This window comes from Osmerus mordax, chromosome 20 (assembly GCF_038355195.1).
Source record: "Osmerus mordax isolate fOsmMor3 chromosome 20, fOsmMor3.pri, whole genome shotgun sequence".
Taxonomy (NCBI): Eukaryota; Metazoa; Chordata; class Actinopteri; order Osmeriformes; family Osmeridae; genus Osmerus; species Osmerus mordax.
Genome location: NC_090069.1, coordinates 10,699,438 through 10,724,210, shown reverse-complemented (window position 1 = coordinate 10,724,210; position 24,773 = coordinate 10,699,438). Strand labels below are relative to the sequence as shown.

Genomic DNA, 24,773 nt, shown 5'->3' with positions numbered 1-24,773 from the left:
TGTGGTCTGATTGGTTGTTCTTGTGAATAAAGGGAATTGTGAATCATTGTTCTGGGGATTCTTCATCTCCTGAGAGCGTCTCCTCAGCTCTGGCTTGTCCTACTCTTTCTCCTTCCTCACACCTTGCTGTCTCTCTCTGGTTTACAATGATCATAGCATATTAGGCAATATTTAAAGCCTTTATTTTGTAACATGTTTGCCTTGTAATTGATTTCATTAATTAGCAAAGTTATTAAATATCAATTTAATTTAACCTTACTTTGACCATTCTTGCTATGATTTAACCCATAGACTCAAATAAGTGCAATTTCCATTGGTATTGGCATAATTTGGTAAAGGTTAGTACACTGTTCAGTTACCCCTCTTCCTTTAAACTATAGGGGAATAGTTTAGGTTGTTTGTCCAAAAATGTAAACCCCCTACATTGTCGTTCTGTTCGCTAGCCAGCCCCTTTGAAAGCAGCTGATTATCGGTTGTAAAAGCGAATTTGCTTCTAAATAACGAAACCAAAGTTATTTTCCTTTCTACGCTTATCTTCATTTAATCGTGAATGTCTTTGTTAATCGCATTAGTTCAATTGTGGTAGCCTACTGCACTCCGTTGGATTATAAAAAGGTTAGTATTAACTTTGCAGAGTGCCCGGTTCTTGAGTTGATTGTGGGAAACTAAACCCACTCAAATTTGTACACACACACACACAGAGTCCTGGCATTATTAGAGAGATTATAAGACATCAAGAAGGATCGGTTACACGATTGTGAATCCAATGATCATAACAGCCCCCGCCCATGCCGTCATCTCCTTATATTAGGCCTACCTTATTATATTAATAAATTATTTAGCCTATCATTTGCGAAATAGTTGCAAACTATCAAAGTCACATAATATTATTCCTTTCGCTCATGTGTGAATATGCAAAATGCCTGTATTATGTTCATCCCCTTTACTAAACATATTTGCATTTTACGATGACAAATTTTCCTATGTCATGACATAACAATTGTGCTTACCAATCAACACAAAACGCCCATGTGAAGCTAATGCACTTCATAGAATTCACGTAAATTGTTGTCATAGTTTTTCACATAATAATAGACTATATATAAACTATAGCATATTTTGGTAGACATATCTTATTTAGGCTTTATAACCTTTGTCTGAATGACAGACTTGTGTAGGGAACCCTAGTGATATCTTCTGATAGAAAAGCGAATTGCAGCCTTGAAAGGCTGGGTAAAAAATGTCTGAATGCACAATTAATTCAAAACATGAGCAAAATAGCCTTAAATTAGCTTGCCCTGGTGTGATTTTGGATATGTTAAATTACTGATAGTGATAAAACACACATATCTAGGAAAGTCAAGAAAGGGTCCTGGAATCGGATTGAGTGTGAATATCTGCTTGGCGCTTCTAATGTTAAGTGGTGAATGTTACTATTATGCTAATGAGAGGCAGCAATAGGTCTCCTTCCAATTAATAGATCCTTGTTAAAATTTGTGAAAGCGTATTCTACTTACTGGAGATCTTACATTTATGCATTTAGCAGACACTTTTATCCAAAGCAACTTCCAAGAGAGAGCTTTACAAAAGAGCATAGGTCACTGATCATAACAACGAGATAGCCCCAAACATTGCGAGCAGCCAAAAGGCCAAAGGGAAGAACCATAAGAGCATGCAGTTAAACAAGTTACAATTAACAACCTGAAACTCCCCACAAGAGTGCAAGAGTGTACCTGTAGAAAAAAACAATCAACAGTAAAATATTTCACAGCGAGCACAAGAATTTGAAACCGTTACAACTAACCAACAAGAGCAACAAGTTTCTCAATACGAGTCATTGTGATCCTGGAGGTAATGTTTGTCTCATCACAATGAGACAAACATTACAAACATTACAATGAGATTCAGCTGTGCGCCATGTCTGAATGAGATGAGAAACACTTGGACTGAAACGTAGTTGACATTGCTTGGATACATTGTAAAAAGAACATCCTGTAAGTTCCACGGTTGTACAATATTTATTTCTAGAGCACTCCAGGAAAGGAGGCATCAGGATCCCGCCATACAAGTAGCGTTCGAAGCACAAACAACCAGAAATATAACTTCAAGTTAGGCACTGCCAGACCACCATTTCCCCTCTTTCTCTGTAAAGTGGACAGTTTCAAATGTGGTTGCTTTCTGTTCCAGACATATTGTGAGATATTAGGGTGGAGTTTGTTCTAATAGTCAACAGGGGGAGAAAAGGGGATCATCAAACTGACTAAATGAATTCTGGGTCCAGACTTTTTTGACTACAGTGGCCTAACTGGGGCACTCACTTATGCAGGGGCATGAAGTATGAGTGCATACACACACACACACATCTGAATAACATAATTTACAATTTGTCACCACTACCCATATCTACTTTAAGTACTAACATTACAGTGTCTTACATTAGTGTTTAAAGTTACATTTCCAAGATAAATATAGCTGCAAGCAGCAATGCGGGTTCTGCCGAAACATTGTGAATAGTGGAACATTTGACATGGACAATGTCACAAAGTTTTAGAATGTTTTGACAAATGGGGTGGAAATGCCATTATTTCTTTTTTTTTGCTGTGACCTGTAGCGCTGCCATGTTAGGTGTGTTAGTTACTAGTGCACTGTAGTCTCAACGTGCCAAATTTCACAACTTTTTACGCTACTGTTCTAGGGGCTGCTATAGACTCCCATGGAACCAACATAATAATATCTACAGATACAATAGGGTTCCTCCTACTGTAGGAATCCTAAATATAGCCATAGGCAGCAATGGCGGATTCCTCCTCAACATTGTGAACCATTTCAAAATTGACATAATACAGACATGTATTTCACACATAGACACAACATTTCAAGACAATTAAAGCAAAGGCTGACTAAGTTATTTTTTGAAATTATTCACAAATTGTCACTGTAGAGAAAAATCCATGCTGCAGACATTATGATGGCATTATGAAATGGCATCACTTTGTACATTTTGAAATTGGGGCGTAGCCTGTTGTTGTCTGACATTTTTGGTGTGGTAGTTACTAGTGCACCGTAGTTTCAATGTGCCAAATTTCAAAACTTTTTACATTACTGGTCTAGGGGCTGCCATGACTTTTTTGTTCTCCATGAGGAAATTCCGGTAGGAATCCTAATAATAATAAAACCATCAAAAACAATAGGTTTCCTCCATACGGAGGAACTGTAAATAGACCTATGTGCATCAAGTTTACTCACATCTTTAGGAGCGACAAGCAACTACTAACGAGATAAGACCAGGTGTGAATTTAGCCTGGAATCCCCAGACTTCTTGATTAGTGGTTGACAGACAGCTCTTCATCTGTTGATTTATTGGTTGGTACTCAATGATAACCACCCTGCTCAAAATCTAAACTGTCTCTGGCTAGAACCTAAAAAAGGAAGGCTAGACACTACTCTGGCACATGACTGAGGTTTCAAGACTGAATTGCACCTATAAACGAAAGGTTGGTTACTCGTCATACAGTTCAAATTAAAGTTCCGTCACATAATGATCTTCGTGTAGGATAATGAGGTGGCACCTGGGGTGGCCAATCCGATTCCAAGGGTGGCACATCCTGGACACGCATCTGCAATAACGATACAGACTTGAGGAGAATTGGGAAGATTAGTCCATCTGTCCAAGTCTGCTTTAGTAGAATAATTGTTTGTCACAATGTGATTGCGGGAGGGGGGAGGGGGTCAGAAAGAGACAAATTCCTCATAGATGGTTAACAAGCAAGGTATAGACTGTATTCGGGTTTCCATGAAAACCAGGACGTCATTGGCATATAAAGATAAATGGTGGCAAGTGTCACAAACTAAAATAGGTTGTAGAGTTGTGGACTGACGTATCATTTGGGATAGAGGCTCAAGAGAAATAGCAAAAAGAGATGGGCTTAGAGGGCATTCCTGTTGGGAAGATCTAATAACAGGGAACAGAGGTTAGTTGCCCAATCCATCACCTGAGCCGAGGGGTTAGAGTACAGGACCTTGATCATATGTATATTGCTCTCACTATAAACCCTTTTTGGTAACCCTTCCTTTTACAGTCCCTTAAGTACTATATATTTACATAGAAAGTAAAGGGTATGTTTTGTGTTTTATTGGGTATTACCGATTGGTACCAAGGTGGTAAATACCTAGATAATTCGAAGTATTTACCCATTAACTAAATACTAACGTGTTGGTCATTACTGGGTATGTTTTCTGTATTATTGGGTATTACTGATTGGTACCAAGGTGGTAAATACCTAGATAATTCGAAGTATTTACCCATTAACTAAATACTAACGTGCTGGTCATTACTGGGTAATTTTCACTGGTCCTAATTAGGTAAAGACAGAAGACAAAACGTATTATTTACCTGGAAACTTATAAATATTACTATTTAAATACCGCTGGTAGTAAGTTGGTAACTACGGGAGATATATATGGTAAATTATAACGTGTTATTGGGTAAATACCACTGCTACTAAGTAGGTAAAAACGGCCGAGCTCCAGCAGAATTACGAACAAAATACTCTACTATTACCCTGCAGTTACCTAAGGTTTATGTCGGTAACAGTCCACGTCAAATGAGAATATAAGATAGTACTTTACAATAAAATACGTTTTCACATACATTTATCGATGATGGCCTCATTTACTTGGCTGGTATACCTACCTCCGCGGGAAGAGTTTTCCTCCTGTCCTACTGTTTCCTACTGTCTTGGATACTGGATATGTTCTTGCGCATGTTTGGACTATACGTACTATACGTTCCAAGGCGATACCAGGTAAAACATGGCTATTTACTCATTAAGTAATCTGAAACTGGACTGTAAAAGGAAGCCGTGTTTGTTTCCATGGTGTTACCAGGCTCTTATACCCTTTGTAAGCGAATACATACGGTGGCCGACGTGCAAACGCGCTGCAAATTAAGAAAACAAATAGACAAAACACAAGCAAATTAAGAAAACAATTTCATGAATTTGACAACACATGCGCAGCATTCAGCAAACGCGCTGCAAATACACACAACACAACCAAATACATAAACGCGTTGCAAAAACGAGACGAGAAGTTTGTTTTGGAAATGGGACCAGAATCGATGTTGCTCTTTTGAAAAACTGTAAAAGAGGAGGGCCGCATGTAAAAATGAAAATAACCTTTTTATGTCGCCTCTTTACTTCGATGTTGGTCCAAACTTCTCATATGCTCTCTCTCTTTCGCTCCGTGGGGCCGAAAATCAAGATGTTCCACCTAGCGCTCCCCGTAGAGACCTGGGCCCCGTTCGTCGTAAGGGTTGAAGCTAAGTTAATCAATTGTCCCTTTAGCCCGTTAACATTAGCGAGATGAGTGAGAACAGCAAATATCGGTTCGTCAACGGTTGATCCGCATCCAAATCATGTGGTTAATTTCAATCAGGCTAAACTTATGAGGGAAATTGCACGTGCACGTCCTACCTCAAAAGGCAGGAAAGGTCGATCACCAAAACCGTGATTTTCTAACGGTATGATGGCGGAAAAGACGAAAGAGAGAGCGGTGATAGGCTATTCTCGCCATCCGAGCAAACTATTATAATGAGTCTCTAAGACAATAAGCATATTATCATGGCTAAGTCAAACACCGCCACCGCTGCCAGACCAAGACAAGCAGCTTGGGAAAAAATTGCCGATAAGCTAAATGCGAAGGTTTTGTGGAAATGTATAGGCTCATCTTAAGTGCCTCATTACCCCAATCAATCAGATCACATTTCTTTAAATGTGCCTGCTGGTATAGGCTTAATGGAAATTAATAATCGAATGAGATCTTGCAAGCGAAAATATGGATCTCAACTTTTTCAGAATAAGTAGGCTAGATAAAAACAAGGCCAAAGAGTATCTTAATTCGTATCAATTAGATACTCTTTGGCCTTGTTTTTTAAGTCTAGACACTTATGAGGATATATGTAGGCTACTGAGTTTATATCATGTACTATATATGTGTATATGCATGTAGGCCTATGTGTAAATCCCTCTTTGATTTCATTGACTGGGACATGGCCAGGGAATATGATGAATTGATTCATCAGCTGGTTGAGCGCCAAGTACACTTTTCTTACAGCAACGCATGCTGCGGCTTTGCCAATGTTTTCTGCATCGCCTATACTGTAAGCCTATACCTGACGCAAAAAACCTCAAGGCTATGCAGAGTCTGAAGCACAGTTAAAGTTTCAAGTAGCTTTATTGTCAATTTCTTCACATGTCAAGACATAAAAATTAATCGATATGACGTTTCCCACTCTCCCACAGTGAAACATATAAAAAGCACAGGCACAACAGATAAGACATTTCCTAAAACTTTCCTAAAGCTTGCTGCGGCGTGTGATATTTGCAATGTACGGCCCGAGAAGGTCTTGCAAATAAATGAGTCCTTGTCCGCTGAATCGATATCGCTCAAACAAGAACTCATCCGTGTGAAATAAAGGATCTTGGCAATCGCGAAGAACTCTATTGGTATGGAAAGCTAATCGAACTAAAATATAGCTCCTTGGTCAACTGGGTCTCTCAAAATGGGAGCTGCCATGTTATTTTCCGGGGGTGTGGCAAGCTTATCCAGCTACACTTACGTTAGCCTGCTCTGGAGCAGGTTAGTGCTAATTGATATGTTACTATGGTGATTTATCGAAAGTTGCTTCCACGAACCAAAAAGAGGGGCGTTTTTTATCTTAGCCTGAAAATTAGCTTGCTAAACCGCTTAGCGAGCTACGACGAATACCCCCCTGGTCAACTTCCGTTGTGAAAACTGGATGCAGCGTTTTTTGTTTGCGTGCTTTCGTTTTCGCAACGCATGTATTTGCAGCGTTTTTGGTTTGTGTGCTTTAGTTTTTGCAACGCGTTTACATATTTGCAGCGTTTTTGGTTTGCGTGTTTTCGTTTTTGCAACGCGTTTATTTGGCATATTTGCAGCGTTTTTGGTTTGTGTGCTTTCGTTTTTGCAACGCGTTTACGTATTTGCAGCGTTTTTGGTTTGCGTGTTTTCGTTTTTGCAACGCGTTTATGTATTTGGTTGTGTTGTGTGTATTTGCAGCGTGTTTGCTGAATGCTGCGCATGTGTTGTCAAATTCATGAAATTGTTTTCTTAATTTGCTTGTGTTTTGTCTATTTGTTTTCTTAAGTTGCAGCGCGTTTGCACGTCGGCCACCGTAGGTATTCGCTTACAAAGGGTATAAGAGCCTGGTAACACCATGGAAACAAACACGGCTTCCTTTTACAGTCCAGTTTCAGATTACTTACTGAGTAAATAGCCATGTTTTACCTGGTATCGCCTTGGAACGTATAATACGTATAGTCCAAACATGCGCAAGAACATACCCAGTATCCAAGAACATTTACCATGACAGTAGAGGAAAACTTCCCGCGGAGGTAGGTATACCAGCCAAGTAAATGAGGCCATCATCGATAAATGTATCTGAAAAGGTATTTTATTGTAAAGTACTATCTTATATTCTCATTAGACGTGGACTGTTACCGTTAATAGTAGAGTATTTTGTTCGTAATTCTGCTGGAGCTTGGCCGTCTTTACCTACTTAGTAGCAGTGGTATTTACCCAATAACACGTTATAATTTACCATATATATCTCCCGTAGTTACCAACTTACTATCATTTACATTTACATTTATTCATTTAGCAGACGCTTTTATCCAAAGCGACTTCCAAGAGAGAGCTTTACAAAGTGCATAGGTCACTGATCATAACAACAAGATAGCCAAAAAACATCGCGAGTAGCCAAAACATGAAGCACACATTGTGAACAACCAAAGTAAGTGCCAAAGGGAAGAACCATAAGAGCATGTAGTTAAACAAGTTACAATTAAACAACATGAACAGCTATAAGTGCAAGTGTACCTGTGGAAAAAAGCAAGCAACAGTAATAAAACAATATATCACAGCGAGAACAAAAATTTTAAATCAGTTACCACTAACCACAAGAGCAACAAGTCTCTAAGCAAGAGTCATCGTGATCCTTGAGGAAACTAACATCGGGTCAAGCGAACCGTTCCTAAGTACCGTTGTACTCCCGGAACAAGTGCGACTTGAGCCTTTTCTTGAAGGTGGAGAGACAGTCAGTGTCTCTGATGGAGGTGGGGAGTTGATTCCACCACTGGGGGGCCAGACAGGAGAAGAGCTTGTGTTGGGACCGGGCGGTCTTGAGCGGTGGGACTACCAGGCGGTTGTCTGAAGAAGACCTTAGGTGACGGGTGGGGGTGTAAGGCTGCAGGAGAGACTTGATGTAGACGGGTGCAGTCCCGTTCACTGCTCGGAAGGTCAATACCAGGGTCTTGAATCTGATACGGGCCATGATAGGTAGCCAGTGGAGAGAGATGAGGAGCGGGGTAACATGGGAGCGTCTGGGTAGATTGTAGACCAGGCGGGCCGCCGCGTTCTGAATCCTCTGAAGAGGGCGGGTTGCACATGCTGGGAGACCAGCGAGCAGCGAGTTGCAATAGTCCAACTTGGAGAGGACGAGTGCTTGGACTAGCAGCTGGGTGGAGTGCTCAGACAGGTATCTCCTGATCTTCCGGATGTTGTAGAGGGTGAATCTACACGACCGGGAGACCGCAGCAATGTGGGCCGTGAGGGAGAGCTCGTCGTCCATGGTAACCCCAAGGTTCCTGGCAGAGGATGAAGGGGTCACCGTCGCAGATCCCAGGGTGATTGAGAGATCGTGGGAGATGGAGGGTTTAGCCGGGATGATGAGAAGTTCTGTTTTGGCGAGGTTCAGCTGGAGGTGGTGCTCGGTCATCCAGGCGGAGATGTCTGTGAGGCAGGCCTCAATCCTAGCTGAGATCCCCGGATCGGTCGGGGGGAACGACAGGTACAGCTGCGTGTCGTCAGCGTAGCAGTGGTAGGAGAAGCCATGGGAGGTGATGATTGGTCCAAGTGAGGTGGTGTACAGAGAGAAGAGGAGGGGTCCAAGGACGGAGCCCTGTGGGACACCAGTGGAGAGCTGGCGAGGGCCTGACAGTTTGCCTCCCCAGGAAACCTGGTAGGATCTTCCCGACAGGTAGGATGAGATCCACTGGAGTGCAGTGCCAGTGATGCCCATCTCAGAAAGTCTGGCGAGCAGGATCTGGTGGTTAACTGTATCAAACGCTGCAGAAAGGTCCAGCAGAATGATAACGGATGACCTGGAAGCCGCTCTGGCAGACTGGAGGGCAGTGGTGACTGAAAGGAGGGCAGTCTCTGTGGAGTGGCCAGTCTTGAAGCCCGATTGGTTGGGGTCAAGCAGGTTGTTCTGAGAGAGAAAGTTAGACAGTTGGTTAGATACAGCACGTTCAATTGTTTTTGAAAGGAAGGGTAACAGTGATACCGGTCTTTAGTTCTGGAGAACGGCAGGGTTAAGGGAGGGTTTTTTGAGTAGAGGGGTAACTCTAGCCTGTTTGAAGGCAGTATTTAAATAGTAATATTTATAAGTTTCCAGGTAATATTTATAAGTTTCCAGGTAAATAATACGTTTTGTCTTCTGTCTTTACCTAATTAGGACAAGTAAAAATTACCCAGTAAGAACCAGCACGTTAGTATTTAGTTAATGGGTAAATATTCGAATTATCTAGGTATCAATCAGTAATACCCAATAAAACACATAACATACCCGTTGACTTTCGAATTATCTAGGTATTTACCACCTTGGTACCAATCGGTAATACCCAATAAAACACAAAACATACCCAGTAATGACCAGCACGTTAGTATTTAGTTAATGGGTAAATACTTCGAATTATCTAGGTATTTACCACCTTGGTACCAATCGGTAATACCCAATAAAACACATAACATACCCTTGACTTTCTATGTAAATACCTAGTACTTAAGGGACTGTAAAAGGAAGGGTTACCTCATTTTTTCCATGACAGCCCATAAGACCATTCAAGTCTATTAAAGGCTTTTATTGCATCAAGGAACAATACTACTGTTGGGACTTTTTTGTTTACTGCAGTTTTTATTATATGGAGCAGGTGTTTAACATCATCAGTAGCTAGCCTAGACTTTATGAAACCTGCCAGATCACAATTGGTCAGTGCTGGCATATGATTCTGAATGTTTCAGGCAAGCACCTTCGCATTAGTCTTAAGATATGAATTAAAAACTATTTAGGTTTTTTATCATGTCTAGAAGAAATGGGTCTAGCTGATCCCAAAAAGCTACATAAAACTCAGAAGGCATCCCATCAAATCCTGGTGATTTATTTATTTGAATGACGAATGCTATCTCCTTCAATTCCCTTAAGGAAATTGGATCATCATGACACATGGAATCAGCTGCTGCAAGCTGTGGCAGATCCAGCTTTCCAAGAAAGCACCTTTTTTGTCCAGCTGAATTTCTGACTGGTATAAGTTCAAATAAAAGGTGTGAAATGACTCCTTTATTTGCTTGGGTTCAGTTATGATGTCACCTGCAAAAGAGCTAACAGAGGCGATATCCGCAAAGGGCTCAGTAGTCCTGATTTTTTAACCCTTGTGTTATCTTCGTGTCATTTTGACCCATCAGTCATTTGTGACCCACCGTCGTATTGCGTCAACTTTACCGCATACAAAAACAAAGTGAAGCATTTTCTTTTAAACGTTGGGCTGTCTCAGACCCCCCATATTGCAAAGGTTAAAATAAAATTATTTTTATTTGTTTTTGTATTGGGTAAAATTGGATAAACACAACGATGGTTCGTTATGAACCTTTGGGTCATGTGACCCGAAGGCAGCACAAGGGTTAAGCCACAAGGTGACTAGGTTTAGACCCATGAAAGTAAGATCTCTGCCTAGTCCTGTTAATTTGAAATTCTGAGCATTGTTTTAAGATATAATTTATTTCCTTCCTAGTAAGTTCACGTTGAGATTATATCTGTGTGGAGTAATGGTCTAGTAAAATGTTGCCTAGTCTGGCAAAGTCTGCCTCTAAAGTTTGAATAACCTAGCCTTGCATGAATTTGAAGAAAACCCAAGTGATGTTGCTGCTTATGAAACCTGTCTCCACATCCCATAATATTCTGGGGTCCTCAACTGAGCCTGTATTGAAATTAAGAATGCCTTCTAGTTGAGAGAAATTGTGATTTGTATTTGTCACCTAACAAGGTGTAGTTGAAGCACCATCTAATATCATGGTTATATATGCATCTCGTGTGACAACAGAATACCCCTTTGTGATCTGAGAGAGCAATAGGAAGTAAAATGACATTATCAAAGTTGTGGAGAAGAAAAAACAGAATCTATCCTTGAGAACAATTTGTGCCTGGCTGAGGAAAAGGAATCATCCTTCATTGTAGGGTAAAAGACCGCCATATGTCTACAAGCCAGAGACTCTTGGCCCAAGATAGCAGAGTAGCAATAGCCAGATCCTGATCTTTGAAGGCGATTGAACTTGATCGTTCATTTGTATGCCATACGGCATTCATAACCGCTCCTACTATAAATGAGTATTCAGTTGTAACATCTGTTGTGTTAGCATATCTTAAGTCCTCATCTAATTTGTTCAGGGCATAAGCAGAGATGGGAACTACCTTTCTCCGATACATTTCTACTTTGGAAACCATTACTCTACCTGCAGTGTCCGCCCATATGTCCAGCACTTTTTTAGGTTGCATCTACAAAGGATGGCTACTCCTTTGCTTTTTGAGGTAGCTGAAAAGATGCAATAGTGTGGTAAAACTTTGTAGCCATACGACTGAAGTCTTTGCTAAACAGATGTGTGTCTTGTAGAACCATGTCAATTGTTCGACAGTGTAAGGAGTCCAGACACTAGTCTGTTTATGATTTGCATTCAACCCATCACAGTTCACACAATAATAAGTAATTCACCCGATGTATTGTGCTGCTCTCAAAGCAATCCCTGTCAAGCCAGTTGACCAACCACATTCACTTACAGACATATCCAAAATAATATCAAAAGACACCTGTGTGCTTTTCCCATAATGTGACAAAGACATTACATTTCACCACAAGATTCCCTGGTAACACAATCTAAACAAGAATGAAACAAAATAAATAAACAATATGAAGAAAAAAAATATCCAAACTGTAAATGAACCAGGTATTCTTACTTTGATCCGACCGGTATGGATCAAAGGCTTTTGTCAGCCACAAAAGATTCAATTTCAACCCAGTAGTAAATACTAACAAATTGAACCGTTGAGGTCAACTAAACCGAAAGTCAGCTAAATATAACAAAGGTGGTCGTGAACTGGGACTCAAAAACAATCTACAATGAACGACTAACCATATAGGCTATAGCATACACAGTTTGAATAGCAAAATGCACATCTTAACGACAGGCCTTGCTTGCACTCGAACATGTAACCTAGGTCTTGACCGGTTTCAACATGCAAATATCATCATCCCACAAACAAACAGAAGTCAACTAATTAAAGAGGTAATACCAGGCATGTTGGTCAGAGCGGTAAAGTAAAGAATAGTCTGTATCAGTTCAAATAAAGATGTGCATCCAGTGTTCGTGGATCCTGACAATGCTCTCTCCTGTCCAGGCCTGTGATGCACAAACCAGTGCTGTAACTGAGGTTCCAGACCATGTTTAATGTGTGATTTAAGTCTAAATCAGTATGCAAATTATGCCAGTGCCCAGAGACCACTATTTGATGACTTCAGTCGATGATATGACTTGAAATATACATTTATGGGAGGATATGTTGTTAATATTTGGATAGGGGGGAAAAAACTAACATGTAAATTCATTAAGATGTTTTTGATGATAAACTTATTGGGAATTGATAAGAAGACTATTAGAAAAGCAACATGTGTTTGACATCTCTTTAAGCACACACAGCCATTCTTTGTCCCCTCTCCTTTGCTCTCTAACTCTCCTCCTGTCTGTCACCATGTCAGCTGTTTTCTTACGGTTCGTGTCCACTACAGCAACGCAAAACGTTTGTCTTCCCACAGTGAACCACGCTCGGGGTCGTGTCAGACAGATGAATGCAGAGTTGTAGTTCTCTAAAGTCACTGTTGTAGTTCCTATAACGTCATGGCAAAGTGCGCAGATTTGGGTTTACTTACTCTCAATATCGATCAAAATACAACTCTTACACACATTAACAAAAATCTGATATGCTGGCTAGATTTAGCATGATGTTATCTACTATACACACTTCTGGCTCTTTTTTTGCTGTATTTTTAATCAGAGTGAAAGAATAAATGTTACAGTACGTGATCGGACGCGAACGTCACTAATAGCGTGCAACGCAGTCTCACAATATCGATGAAACAACTTTTACACACATGATGCAATAAATCCAATACATTAGCTATTAGGGGTGCAAAACCGAAACGAAAAAAAAGAACCGTTTAACACACTACCCACGGTTCAGTTTTACATGTAACCGCGTGTTTTTTGTGTGTTTTTTTTATAAACACAACCGAACACCCGCAGAGCAGTGTTGCCAACTTAACGACTTTCTCGCTATATCTGGCGATCTTTCCAAACCCTCCTGGAGACTTTTATGTTGTTGGAGACTTGCTGGTGTATTAGAGACTCTGACATGAAAGCACGGATCGCAGTACTGTCCTCAACGAGCAGCGGGTGCTGCCGTGAGCTCCTCCGACATCCCAAAGCACTCACAGGCATTCAGTCTCACTATAGCCTCGCGCAGCACCACTACTTTCCTTACTGAGGAGTTGGCAACACTGTTGGAGAGGCAAATCATATGAAGCCAGGCACGTGTAAAGTATGCTAACTAGGGCTATTCCAGAACCTTTTTTATTGGATAAGGCACCTTTTGTCACTATGGAAAATGATTTGCCTAAATGATAAAAAAAAAAAAAACTTTGTGTGTAGTGTTCAATGTTGTTAGATGTCTTGTTAGTCTTTATCCCCCATTGAAGTTTCACAAAAATCTTGTGTTTGCATTTTCGATTCGTTTTGAGGTGAATTTTCAGGTTAAGACAGAGGGGGAGGCACTTCAAGTGCGCTTGTGCTTGTGCTGGTTGAGTAGGCTAGCTGTTAGCCTTGTTTCCCTCAGAGGAAAAAATGTCAAAAAGACAACAAAATGTGCTTAACATTTTCAAATAAGTCCCACAAGTAGCCTGTGCTGTTTACATGGTCATGGTCACATGATGGACTGTTTGTCTCATCCAGCGTTTTTTGGTTAATTGAATCCAATGGATAATTGCTGCTTGTAAAAACGATTGTTGCTGTGTTTATTTTTAACATTTCAAACCCATGCAGTGCATGTTCTGAAATTAAAATGTACATTGCCCTGATGTACAAGCAGTTTTTTTTTGTCAGAGAAGCTATGTAGGCAGTGTATTTTTTTGTGTTCGGTTTTCCGGTTTCCTCCAACCCCCGTTTTGAGTCGCCAGATCCACCTCCCTTCTGCGCTGCGGGACCTCCCACTTAGCCGGATATACAGAAAATACACCGAAAATATAGAGAAAATACTGAAATGGTGATGTTTTTTTCTTCCCCCTAATTTGCTAAACAATACCGAACCAAAACCGAAACCGTGACCCCAAAAAACCGAACCAAACCGTGGGCTTGTTGAATTGTTGCACTCCTACTTGCTATATGTAGCATGATATTTTTTTAGTATTCAGGGTTAAAGATTAGATGTTACAGTATGCCATCGGGACACACTGCATAGCACAGTTACGTTTTGTTAGGAGACAGAATTACAGCACAAAAACTCAACCAGGAGCACCAACAATATCGGCATCACTGCGCCATGCCAATTTATTTTTGTTAACATCTCTGTACGAATACAGACGTATCAAACAGGGCTGGGAATGCAGCCACACAGACGATCAGTTTGTCCTCCATCTTGATACTGTGAAAGCTAGAAATGTTTACCATGACCAACAAAACAACAAGCCTATTTGGTATCGCTCGCGAAAATCGCTCCTCATTTACAGAAAGTTTCGAAAATCTCAACTCGAATCGCTAGAATCGCATCGCTACCCACAATGTACCACGCAAGTGATTTGCCTGGCTCCATTGAAAATGAATGGAAAGCATCACATTGCGTCGCTGTAGTGGACATGCACCGTCAGTTTTACAAGATTTACAAGACACATTTTACAAGATACCACAAGACAAATTCGGCATTTCATTAAACCCTAGCGAGTTCATGTGATTTGGAGAGCATGCAGTTGCTGCCACTAATGCCTAATAATAGTGTGCCAGATCGAACTGCTCAATCAGTTTCGCCTGATACGAAATGTGACGATGTGAGATCACCTTCATCTTGGTTTGGGCGGTCTGAAGATGGCTAGATGTAGGGGACCCACCCTATAACGACAGTGAAGGTTTGCTTTACTGGGGGGAAGGTTGTGCTGCCACAACCAGGTAACTTTTGTTTGAGTTATTATGATTTAATTCTGTTAATTATTTTGGTTTATTTTGCTTATGTTTCTTTTTTTCTTGTATTGAAGAGTCTGCTGACTCTGCTTGCCTACCACCTTACTGAACGTTTCAGCGACTCTATCTCACACGAATGACTTGTGAAATTATCCTATCTGTAAAAGAACATTAATTTGGGAACCATATAACTGATAATATTGGATCATTTTCAAGATGAATGACTGCAGCCTTTATTTCACCTCCCTATGTCTCTGCAAGGCCTTCCTACCTGATGAAATCTTCTCCCCCTGACCTCAGTGTCAACTCTCAATTGGAGGTGGTCAATCAGGAGTGAGTTTCCAGCAGTCCCATAAATCAGCTTCTCTGCTGCTTACAGAAGCTTTAGGACATTATTCAGTATTCAGCACCCATTCAGTTTCTCTTTCTACTGCTCTTTGTGTTTCTCAGGGCCTCCTGTACTAACGCTTTTGCACCCACTTCAGGCGTATTTGTTTTGCAATTTGCGCGTAAAAGCATGGCGAGGTATGTACAAACATGCCGCACTGAGGTAAAAGCGCAGACCGCCGGAACTGACAATGGCAAATTGCGCTTTTCCGTGTCATTCATATGCATTCACGGGAGGGTCAAGGGGAAAGTGGGAGTTTCCCTTAAAGAGATGGGAGGGGATGCGTAAAATGCGCCTAATTATGTATTCTGCGGAATGTACAAAAACCGCCTGTGAAAGCGCACCTCTATATTGCAGTGAAAATTCTCTGCCTGTTATAAGCAGGCGTAAACCAGGATGCGCATATGCCTCCTGGTGAAATGGCAGCCATAACCCGAGCAAGACAAAGATATAAGCAAAAGGATAGGATCACACTTTTTGAGTTGAGTGAACACAAAATTATTACGCGTTACAAATTAAGCAGCCATGCAATATTACAGTTACTGGAAGAAATCAAATATTGGCATCAGGATCATTTCAAACAGTCATCGCTGTTTTGACTTTGGTGGCTGATCCATGATAGAAAGAGAGAAGGAGGCCCATTCAATTGCGCGTTTAAATGCTGGCAATGTACGGTATAGTGTGCGGAGAAAGGCGCTGATTACCCGATGACCTGCAGGTTTCGTAAATACGACGTAAACTGAAGTATTACAGTGTGCGCGATCTGCGGGTTGGCCATGACGCTAATAACGCTACGTTTGCGAATGTACGTACATGAGGCCCTCAGTCTCTTGCACTCATCATACATCTTTCTCTCTCTCTGCCTTTTCTCATCTCTCTTTTTTTATCTTTTTATCTTTCCCCCTCCATCGCCACGAAACAACGTTCCTCCAGAACCATGGTACTGCATAAAACATCAAAGAAATACATGACTACTACATAGGACTAAATAAGACCTACACATGTTTACAGTGCACGTGCAAACGTGTGCAACAGGACAATATGCTGGACAAGACAGTGCAGTGCCGACCAGTAGCCTACACAATTTTAGAGATGAGCCACTTGCTTCAAAACCGGTTTTGAGCGTCTGACGAGCAGTCTGTATGCGTGGAATAGCATAACAGAGATTTGGTTTTAGTAACTGAGGTGAAGGCGGATTAGAGAAGTTCACTGATGGTCCTATAATTCACAGAGCATCTCCTTAGCATTTGCACTGGGGGAAATGTAGCCTCACAGGACAGTTGTAAATTCCAGTGTTAAATAAAATAGTCTGCATCTAAGGGTGTGTTCACACTTGGCAAGTTTGGTTAGATGAAAACAAACTTTGATGCGATTGCTCTGTTAGCGAACAAGGACTAACTGTAGGCTATAATTAAATGTTTTGGTACGGACCAAGAGATCCAAACTACAAGTGTGAACACAACAGTCATAAGCTCCACCAATGATGAGTAGCCTAATTAGAAAAAAAGAACAATAACTGTTTTGCCTGGATAACTGGATCTATCATTCCCTTGAATGTTTATGATGTCCCTGTATGTCAGATGGCTGAGCGGTTAGGGAGTCGGGCTATTAGTCAGAAGGTTGTTGGTTCAATTCCCGGCCGTGCAAAAATGACGTTGTGTCCTTGGGCAAGGCACTTCACCCTACTTGCCTCGGGGAGAATGTCCCTGTACTTACTGTAAGTTGCTCTGGATAAGAGCGTCTGCTAAATGACTAAATGTAAATGTAAAATATGCTACTGACAGGATGACCCGCTAACCCAGAACTCCCTTTGCCGGGTTGCTAAACTACTTTTGACTGGAGACAAAAAGTGATCATTGTCAGCCGACAATATAGAATGTTGATAATGCCGGCTATGCATTTATAGACCAACTGCGATCTAACCCGCAACATCCTTTATAATAAATAAAATGTTGCTGAATGATTGAAGGGCTAGACAACAAACGTAACAAAGAAATGAATGACAGATTGAAAGAGGCAAGTTCATGGTTTCACAACCACTTTGTCATCCAATGTGCTTTAAGTGTCTTGATGTTTATATGTCATAGCCATAGAGCTGACCTGGCAAGGTCAGCTCTATGGTCAGGTGATTTGTCTTTTCATAACTGTATTTTGAATACTGTAATTTGTCCTTTCCTGGAAACCTGCTAGCTAATGAGTGCATCAATCAAATAATTAATAAATGTAATTGGGTGTGCTCACGCCTTCGGCGAGCACAACCTCTGTGCTCTCACATGTATATTATTTATTATTTTTGCCCCCCTAAAGATCCCTCAATATTTGCGCTACATAGACAACACCTGTGTCAAAAGGTTCGTCTTGGTCACGATTGCGTTGTTTCTATTGGGATTTACGATCCGTTGCACTGTTTAGGTTTGAATTAAGTTTTTGTGGCAAGAAGTGTCTTTTGTCGGCAAAGGGAATCAGTGCAAGTCTAACGTCACAACATCAGCACACGTTAGTAACGACTCATAAATATGACGTGCATAGATGTACTAGTAAGACTGTTGCGCACAGTACTGGCAGCATCATACGTAAGCAACTCAAGACTTGTATGTGCAGTACGTAATGTCACATTAAATAATTTATTTAAACTCAAGCTTGTTTGGTGTGTCGCTGTTTTCAATGCACAGCCTAAACTTGATGTCAAAATAAATGTTTTTAATTTCCGACACATTCAAACAATCCCCTCAGTGTATTATGGCTAGCAACAGCAGCTAGGCTAGCTAGCTTGCTCGTAGCACAATTTACCGAGGTCAGCTTCTTCACTAGCCTGGCTCTGCCCTCCTACGTACTTCCGCTCAATTTAGCTTTTGCTTCTGTACTAGGTCTGGGCATGAGGTACATAAGTCAGATGTCTCCGGTAAATGTTCTACCTGTCCAATCAGCGAACATAGGGAGTGGCTGAGAACAATGACGATGATGTTGTGTGCTAGTTTGTGTTGCAGTTCCGTAATGGCGGCGGAGAAAGATGCGAGCGAAGCCATTCGGTCCGTTGTGGCAACGCTGCCGAATATCAAGAATTTAAAGCCGGAACAAGAACAATCTTTGATCCCCACGGGATTCGTTTGATTTTCCAAGCTAGCTCCGTTAGTCGTGAAGGAGTTGGCTAAGGCAAACGCTAGCGATTGGTTATGGCAGATCAAGAGTGGCTCTGGGCAGATCCAATAGTTTTAAACTTCAACAGAGTACCCGCCTTCAAGGAAGTTAACGCTTGTCAATGGAGCGAGCCCAGACTCTCTGTACAAATGAAATGTACGAGAGTCTGGTTAGGACCAGGCTACTTCTCCACCGTTCAGGGCTCTAGACTGAGATCAAATGGTCTAATTTGGCATTGTTACTGACAATGATCGCTTCCAGCAAACTTCTTTTGAATTAGACATTTCCCTCTACAAAAATGTCAAGCTTATTTACGTTTTTTGGGGGGCATATTTTCAGTTAGCAGATGGGAGGCTACTGTTTCAATCCCGATTCCATCTACTACTGTGACTATGTTGGTACTTAGGATAGCTTGTTAAGGGTGTTCAGCTTGTTTCAAAGTTTTTTTTAATGAATTAATGCAATATGAGCCCAATATCTTCGTTTGATACAACTTTTCAACTGAGGCTGCTATAGCTTATCACTATTCCCTCTTGCAGGTGGGGAAATGAGAAGACAACCGTTTTATTCTACAATTCACTTTTTTGTATTTTGAATTGTAAATGAGCAGCAACACATGTATGCTTTTAAATCCATGCAATCTTAATAAATAATAAGTAGACATTTTTATATAAAATATACAGAAGTATCAGTTGTAAAAATGTGTTATTAAACAGACCCATCTGCAACCGACGCAAGCAAGCACACCCTACAATTTCCACTGAAATTGTACCCTCTCTAGTTTAATTATTATTATTGTAAATCCGTCTTACATTTTTTTACATGAAAAGTGGACATGAGATATATACAGCGGTATAGATATACTTTTACAGATAACTGTTTTAGAGTTTGATTGCCTTGTTTTTTGTTGGAATGTCCTAACTGGACAAGAGCGACGCAATGCTGCACGGCACGACGCAATGGTTTTGCTGAACTTTTTGTCGGACGCCCTGTTTCTATTTATTTTCAGTTGCTTGCATTAAAAGCTCTGTAGCACATGAAGTCATAGTAATGTGTTTAGTGTACATGATGTAACAGAAGTGAATTTTAAGGATTCAGTGTGGACCGAGAGTGTCTGATGCTACGCGACAGTCATACGCTCGCATCCAGTCAAGACATGGTGTGAGTATAAAAATCCCACCAGCTGAGCTCTTCACTACCACTGCTGTGAAGTGCCCCATGGCGACATGCATTCAACACTAGCAATCACCAACTTGACTAAACAGCTTGAACACATCTGAAGCACTCAGCCAACAACAGATATGTCTCCAATTACACTGAAAGTATATCTGCACAGTTGATGATCAAAGGTCCCTATTCCACTCTATAGTGTAGTTTGATGAGAAAAAAAAACAACACAATTGATAAGAGCTATTGAAGAGGTCTCTTTTTATCCAATTGCTGTGAAAGTACCAAGTCAATGAAGTCAGTTGCCAATTACAAGTTCAAGATAAAAATCTAAGTATTTATTACATATATGTAAGGTGCGGGTGTCGGATACACTCAAGTTGAGCATCTCAGAAGACTGGACAATGAATACAGGAATGAAAGACAGTTAAATATTATCACAATATGGGAGGTTTTACTCTCACTAGAAACGTCAGGGGGGTGACAATCCACATAGCTTCGCAAGCACAGAAAGAAGCATGGTGCTAGAAAGATTTTGTTTGATCTTTAGATAGGGCTCCTAGAAATGGCCTTGACGTTCCTCCTATTTTCCTTGTAACAATGTTCAAAGTTGCCTGGCACTATACACTTTGGTAACATTGTGACTTCTGACCTACAATCTAGTGTCAAAAACATTTCCCAGTCACATCCTACAAATTAACTAACTTATGGCTATGCAGGCATAATCAAGCTTTAGCAAACAGCATAATGACAGTTTATCAATGATACAAGCAACATAATTCATAAATGTCTCTCCTGGACATGACCCAAGGTCATGTTCTCATGAGCTAATATAGCAGGGTATCTATCAAAAATGGTTTATTATATTCAGAACATTCAAAACAATATAAAATTAATATAGTAATCATTATTTGTCATCTTTATTATTGTTAATGGATCAGTGGTTAATGACAGACCTCCTCACTATAAAGACAATTATGGAAAGCACTACAAAAAAGTAGTGGGACTGCAACAGCTAATACATAAATAGTGCCCTTCTCTGTCCCGTAGTTGTAATCTTGCTGTTGTCTGGTACAGGCAGACAGAAAAAAAGTAATCAGCGTTTTAATATTGCTCTGACTCACACTCCTGTCCCTGTATCCAGTGTTCAGCACCACTGGCAATATTTCAGCACCACAGACAGCTAATATTGCGCTCCCCACCTGGTTGAATCCACCAATTTCTTCAACATGCAATTTTGACCTTGCCCCTTTTTCCATGAGGTGGCGAAATGGGAAACCCAAATTCCAGTGCAATTTACATATGCATTTTGTTGTTGTTGGAATTCCTGTACTTCTCTTCTCTTAGTATTAGTAATTTGTATTATGTTATGTAATTGTGTTTTAATTGTATTTCATGCAGTTATTTTACATCTACCTGCATGTATTCTGCACTGTCACCAAAGTCCTATTTCATACTAAGACTGAGAATACTAAGAATGAGTGTGTTGATGTAGTCATGGAAATATAATAATCCTTTTACAGTTTTTCTCATTTGTTAACACACAAAAAGCGCAAATTCGGCACAATTTGCACAACCTTCACTTCATGTACCAATCGCTCGATCCAATTTGGCACTACTTCACACTCTTATCTGCATTAGACTCTGACTTTCCTTCTTAACACTCTGATGTCAATTACACATCACCTTGTTGTCAAAACACTATCACAATGTTCAGTTGTTGCACACACTTCTCAAGACTAGAACAAATACACTAGACAAATACAAACTAGGATCCTGGCTGACCATGCTACATTCAGGAACGTCCAGACCGTCAGCCTTTCTACATTGGACCGTATTCTTCGCAGGAATGCCATGCGGATTAAACAGGTGTACAGTTTCCCTCAAATGGAACACAGACCGCATCAAGGAGTGTGGATGAGGCCCTCTGGCCATACAGGAACTGGAGGCATGATGCCTAATTCATCTTTTTTGTGAAGCCGCGGAGGGGTTGAGCTTGCCGGTTTACAGTACTGTACTGTTCTCTGTGTGTACCAAAATAAAACTTTTTTTGCTGCATATTTGTGTGCTGTTTTATGTTTGACTAAGAAAAAAGTAGGCCTACACAGACATTTTACAAAAGCAGAAATGGCTCATTCTCCAGAGTCATTGTCATTCATATGGTGTGTTCCATTTCTATAATTTGGTTTTCAATTTTGCACTTCAGTGTGCTGTAAATGATAGTGCTTGGTAGTGTGCAGACAAATTCTTAGTTGTGTGTACTCAATAAATGGTATGTGTGTGTCATTTGAAAATATGTTCCATTTTGTGAACAGTTAAGAGACTTGATGGCAAAGAGTCATCTTGCAAAGGGAGTGTCAGGTTTAGCATTTTGTGTGTGAGGGTTTCAGTTTTGTGTGTGCAGTTTTGAGAAAGACTTTGTTTTTAGAAACGTGTGTTAACAATTGTGAAAAACTGTAACACATCTAAATATGCCTCTATGTTCCTGCAGGACTCCAGGTCATCTTCCCTGAGTACCTGCAAGAGAAGTTTGTTCAATCGGCTCTCAGCTACATCATGTGTAATGGCGAGGGAGAGTATGTGTGCCAGAAAAGCCAGTGCATTTGCCAATGCACGGAGGAGTACCCCCAGTGCAACTGTCCTATCACCGACATCCAGATTATGGAGAACACTTTGATTGGGATGGCTGAAACCTGGGCCACGTCTTACAAGGACTTTGAGAAGTCAGGTAATTAAACGTTTATCTGGCCTACTTCAGTGTGTCTTGAGGGATTGTTGTGGAGACTATGTTCTCTGGTCAGTAATGCTTAGAAGCCACTGTGGTGCATCTGATTAAAATGCCGGAGATGATGTACTGTTCCAAAGTTGTTTTTTTATTGTAAAGTTGAGAGGAATGGTGTTGGTTAGATTTGCCTTTAAGGGTGTGTTTTGTGTGTGTGTCTGTGTGTGTGTGTGTGTGGTTCTGTAAAGAAACAGCATACAACGGATAATTAGCATAATACAATAATAGGCATCTCAACATATATTGCTAGTGAATACCTCACATCAATAATAGCCATATTATTATAACATTCTTGTAACAACGTTACTGCAGTGACACTACTGTCTATACTGTCTGTTGTTCCACGTAGACATACCAGCCGCTAAAACAGCGCGAGTAAACATGTCGCTTGCTGGCTAACAACGATTACATAGCATTGCTACAGTAACCACCACTCCGGCATCAGAAAACACATTTAACTGCTACAATACCGTATCAACAAACACAGACTCATAATGACATAACTAGACATAACAAGAAGCATCAGAAATACTTACATGTATATGAACGCACACAATACAACATTGTTTTACTCTCCTCAATAAACTAATGTCCGCACCAGAAACAAGGCAGTCCACTACTCGCGCCATTCCCGCCACTGGGTATCGTCAGCGCGAGCATCCCCAAAACTGCCATAAGGGGTGCATGCACTAACGGCATGACCCAACAGCAGCGAAAGGGGCTGTTCACGTGCACAGCCTAAGGGGGCAAAACCATCAGTCCTTCGCAACAGGGATGTAACCATTTCCACGCAAAGACTGCTTCACAAGTTATATGACATGATCCATTCCTAAGGACTTTGAGAACTACAAATACCTTATCATAGAGAGGACATGTATCACTTTCTTTACAAGAAGAGATGTATATCTATAATACAGTATAGACTTCTACACTACTTACATGGGGTGCTTTACGCTAAGAGCTTTTAACACTTGATTTTGTTGAACGACAAGAAAACAATAGTTAATTCAAAGCTTTCTCCAATTTCAATTACATGTAAGACTTAGCTCAGAAAGATCAGAAATGGTTGGCTTTGGATCAAGTGAAATCAAATCTGAAATGAAAAATATGAACAATGTGTATATTGCATGAAAAAGATAATATAAGGCATATGTGTGAAAAGATATTTACCATTATATACAGGGTTCTAAATTAACACCCGCCAACCTGCCAAATGCGGGTTAAAATTCATTTTGGCGGGTGTTAATAAAAACTCACTAGCCAGTTTGGCCGGTGATACATGAGGCATTAGATGAATGATACATAAGGCTCTGTTCTCGGCATGGTTCTCGGTCATTTATCCCCCTGGCAGTACTTCCTAAGTTTCCCATGAACACTGTGCCGTAATGCTACGTGATAACGTTTTATATGCCCATTGGCTGCGCGCAGTTGAAGTGAAGCCGGCGCGAGAAACCGTGGAAACGAACGGAGCGTCTACCAGAAAACACAAGGAAGAAGTAAAACGAAGCATAGCGGATCATAGGAGGTAATAAGAGCTAGAGTAGTAAAGTAAAGTAAAAGGTTAACTTAATGCGGCGGTGGTTAGGACAAACTTCTGGGGGCGAGAAGAGGAACGAGGCAGGGGATGAGGATATTGATAGCACTAGAGAAACAAAGAAAAGAACATGTAGCGTTAATGCCAAATGGCTGACGGGTCGGGAATGGCTTGTGTTTGACAATGAAAATGTTGTCATGTTTTGTAAGGATTGCCGCATGTAGTCTACGCATAAGAAAAATTATGTTGCTTACTGACACAGTCTAGTGTAATGTAAATACACTGTTCTTAATAAAGAGTATATTAGGTCAGTTTAATTAATGCCTGCTTAGGACAAAACGTTTCTGTAAATGCATGGGCAGGAGTCAATCTCATGACACGAATGGACGTTTTAGCCATTTACAATAAATCGT

General features: G+C 40.7%; 1 protein-coding gene across 1 annotated transcript in view; it reads left to right on the top strand.

The window, feature by feature from the left end:
- brinp1 (bone morphogenetic protein/retinoic acid inducible neural-specific 1) overlaps nucleotides 1–24,773 on the top strand; it is a 267,761-nt gene that overhangs the window by 194,910 nt on the left and 48,078 nt on the right. The window contains exon 6 of the mRNA XM_067258344.1: nucleotides 22,536–22,772. Coding sequence (XP_067114445.1) covers nucleotides 22,536–22,772 — 237 coding nt within the window. The remainder of the gene's footprint in view (nucleotides 1–22,535; nucleotides 22,773–24,773) is intronic.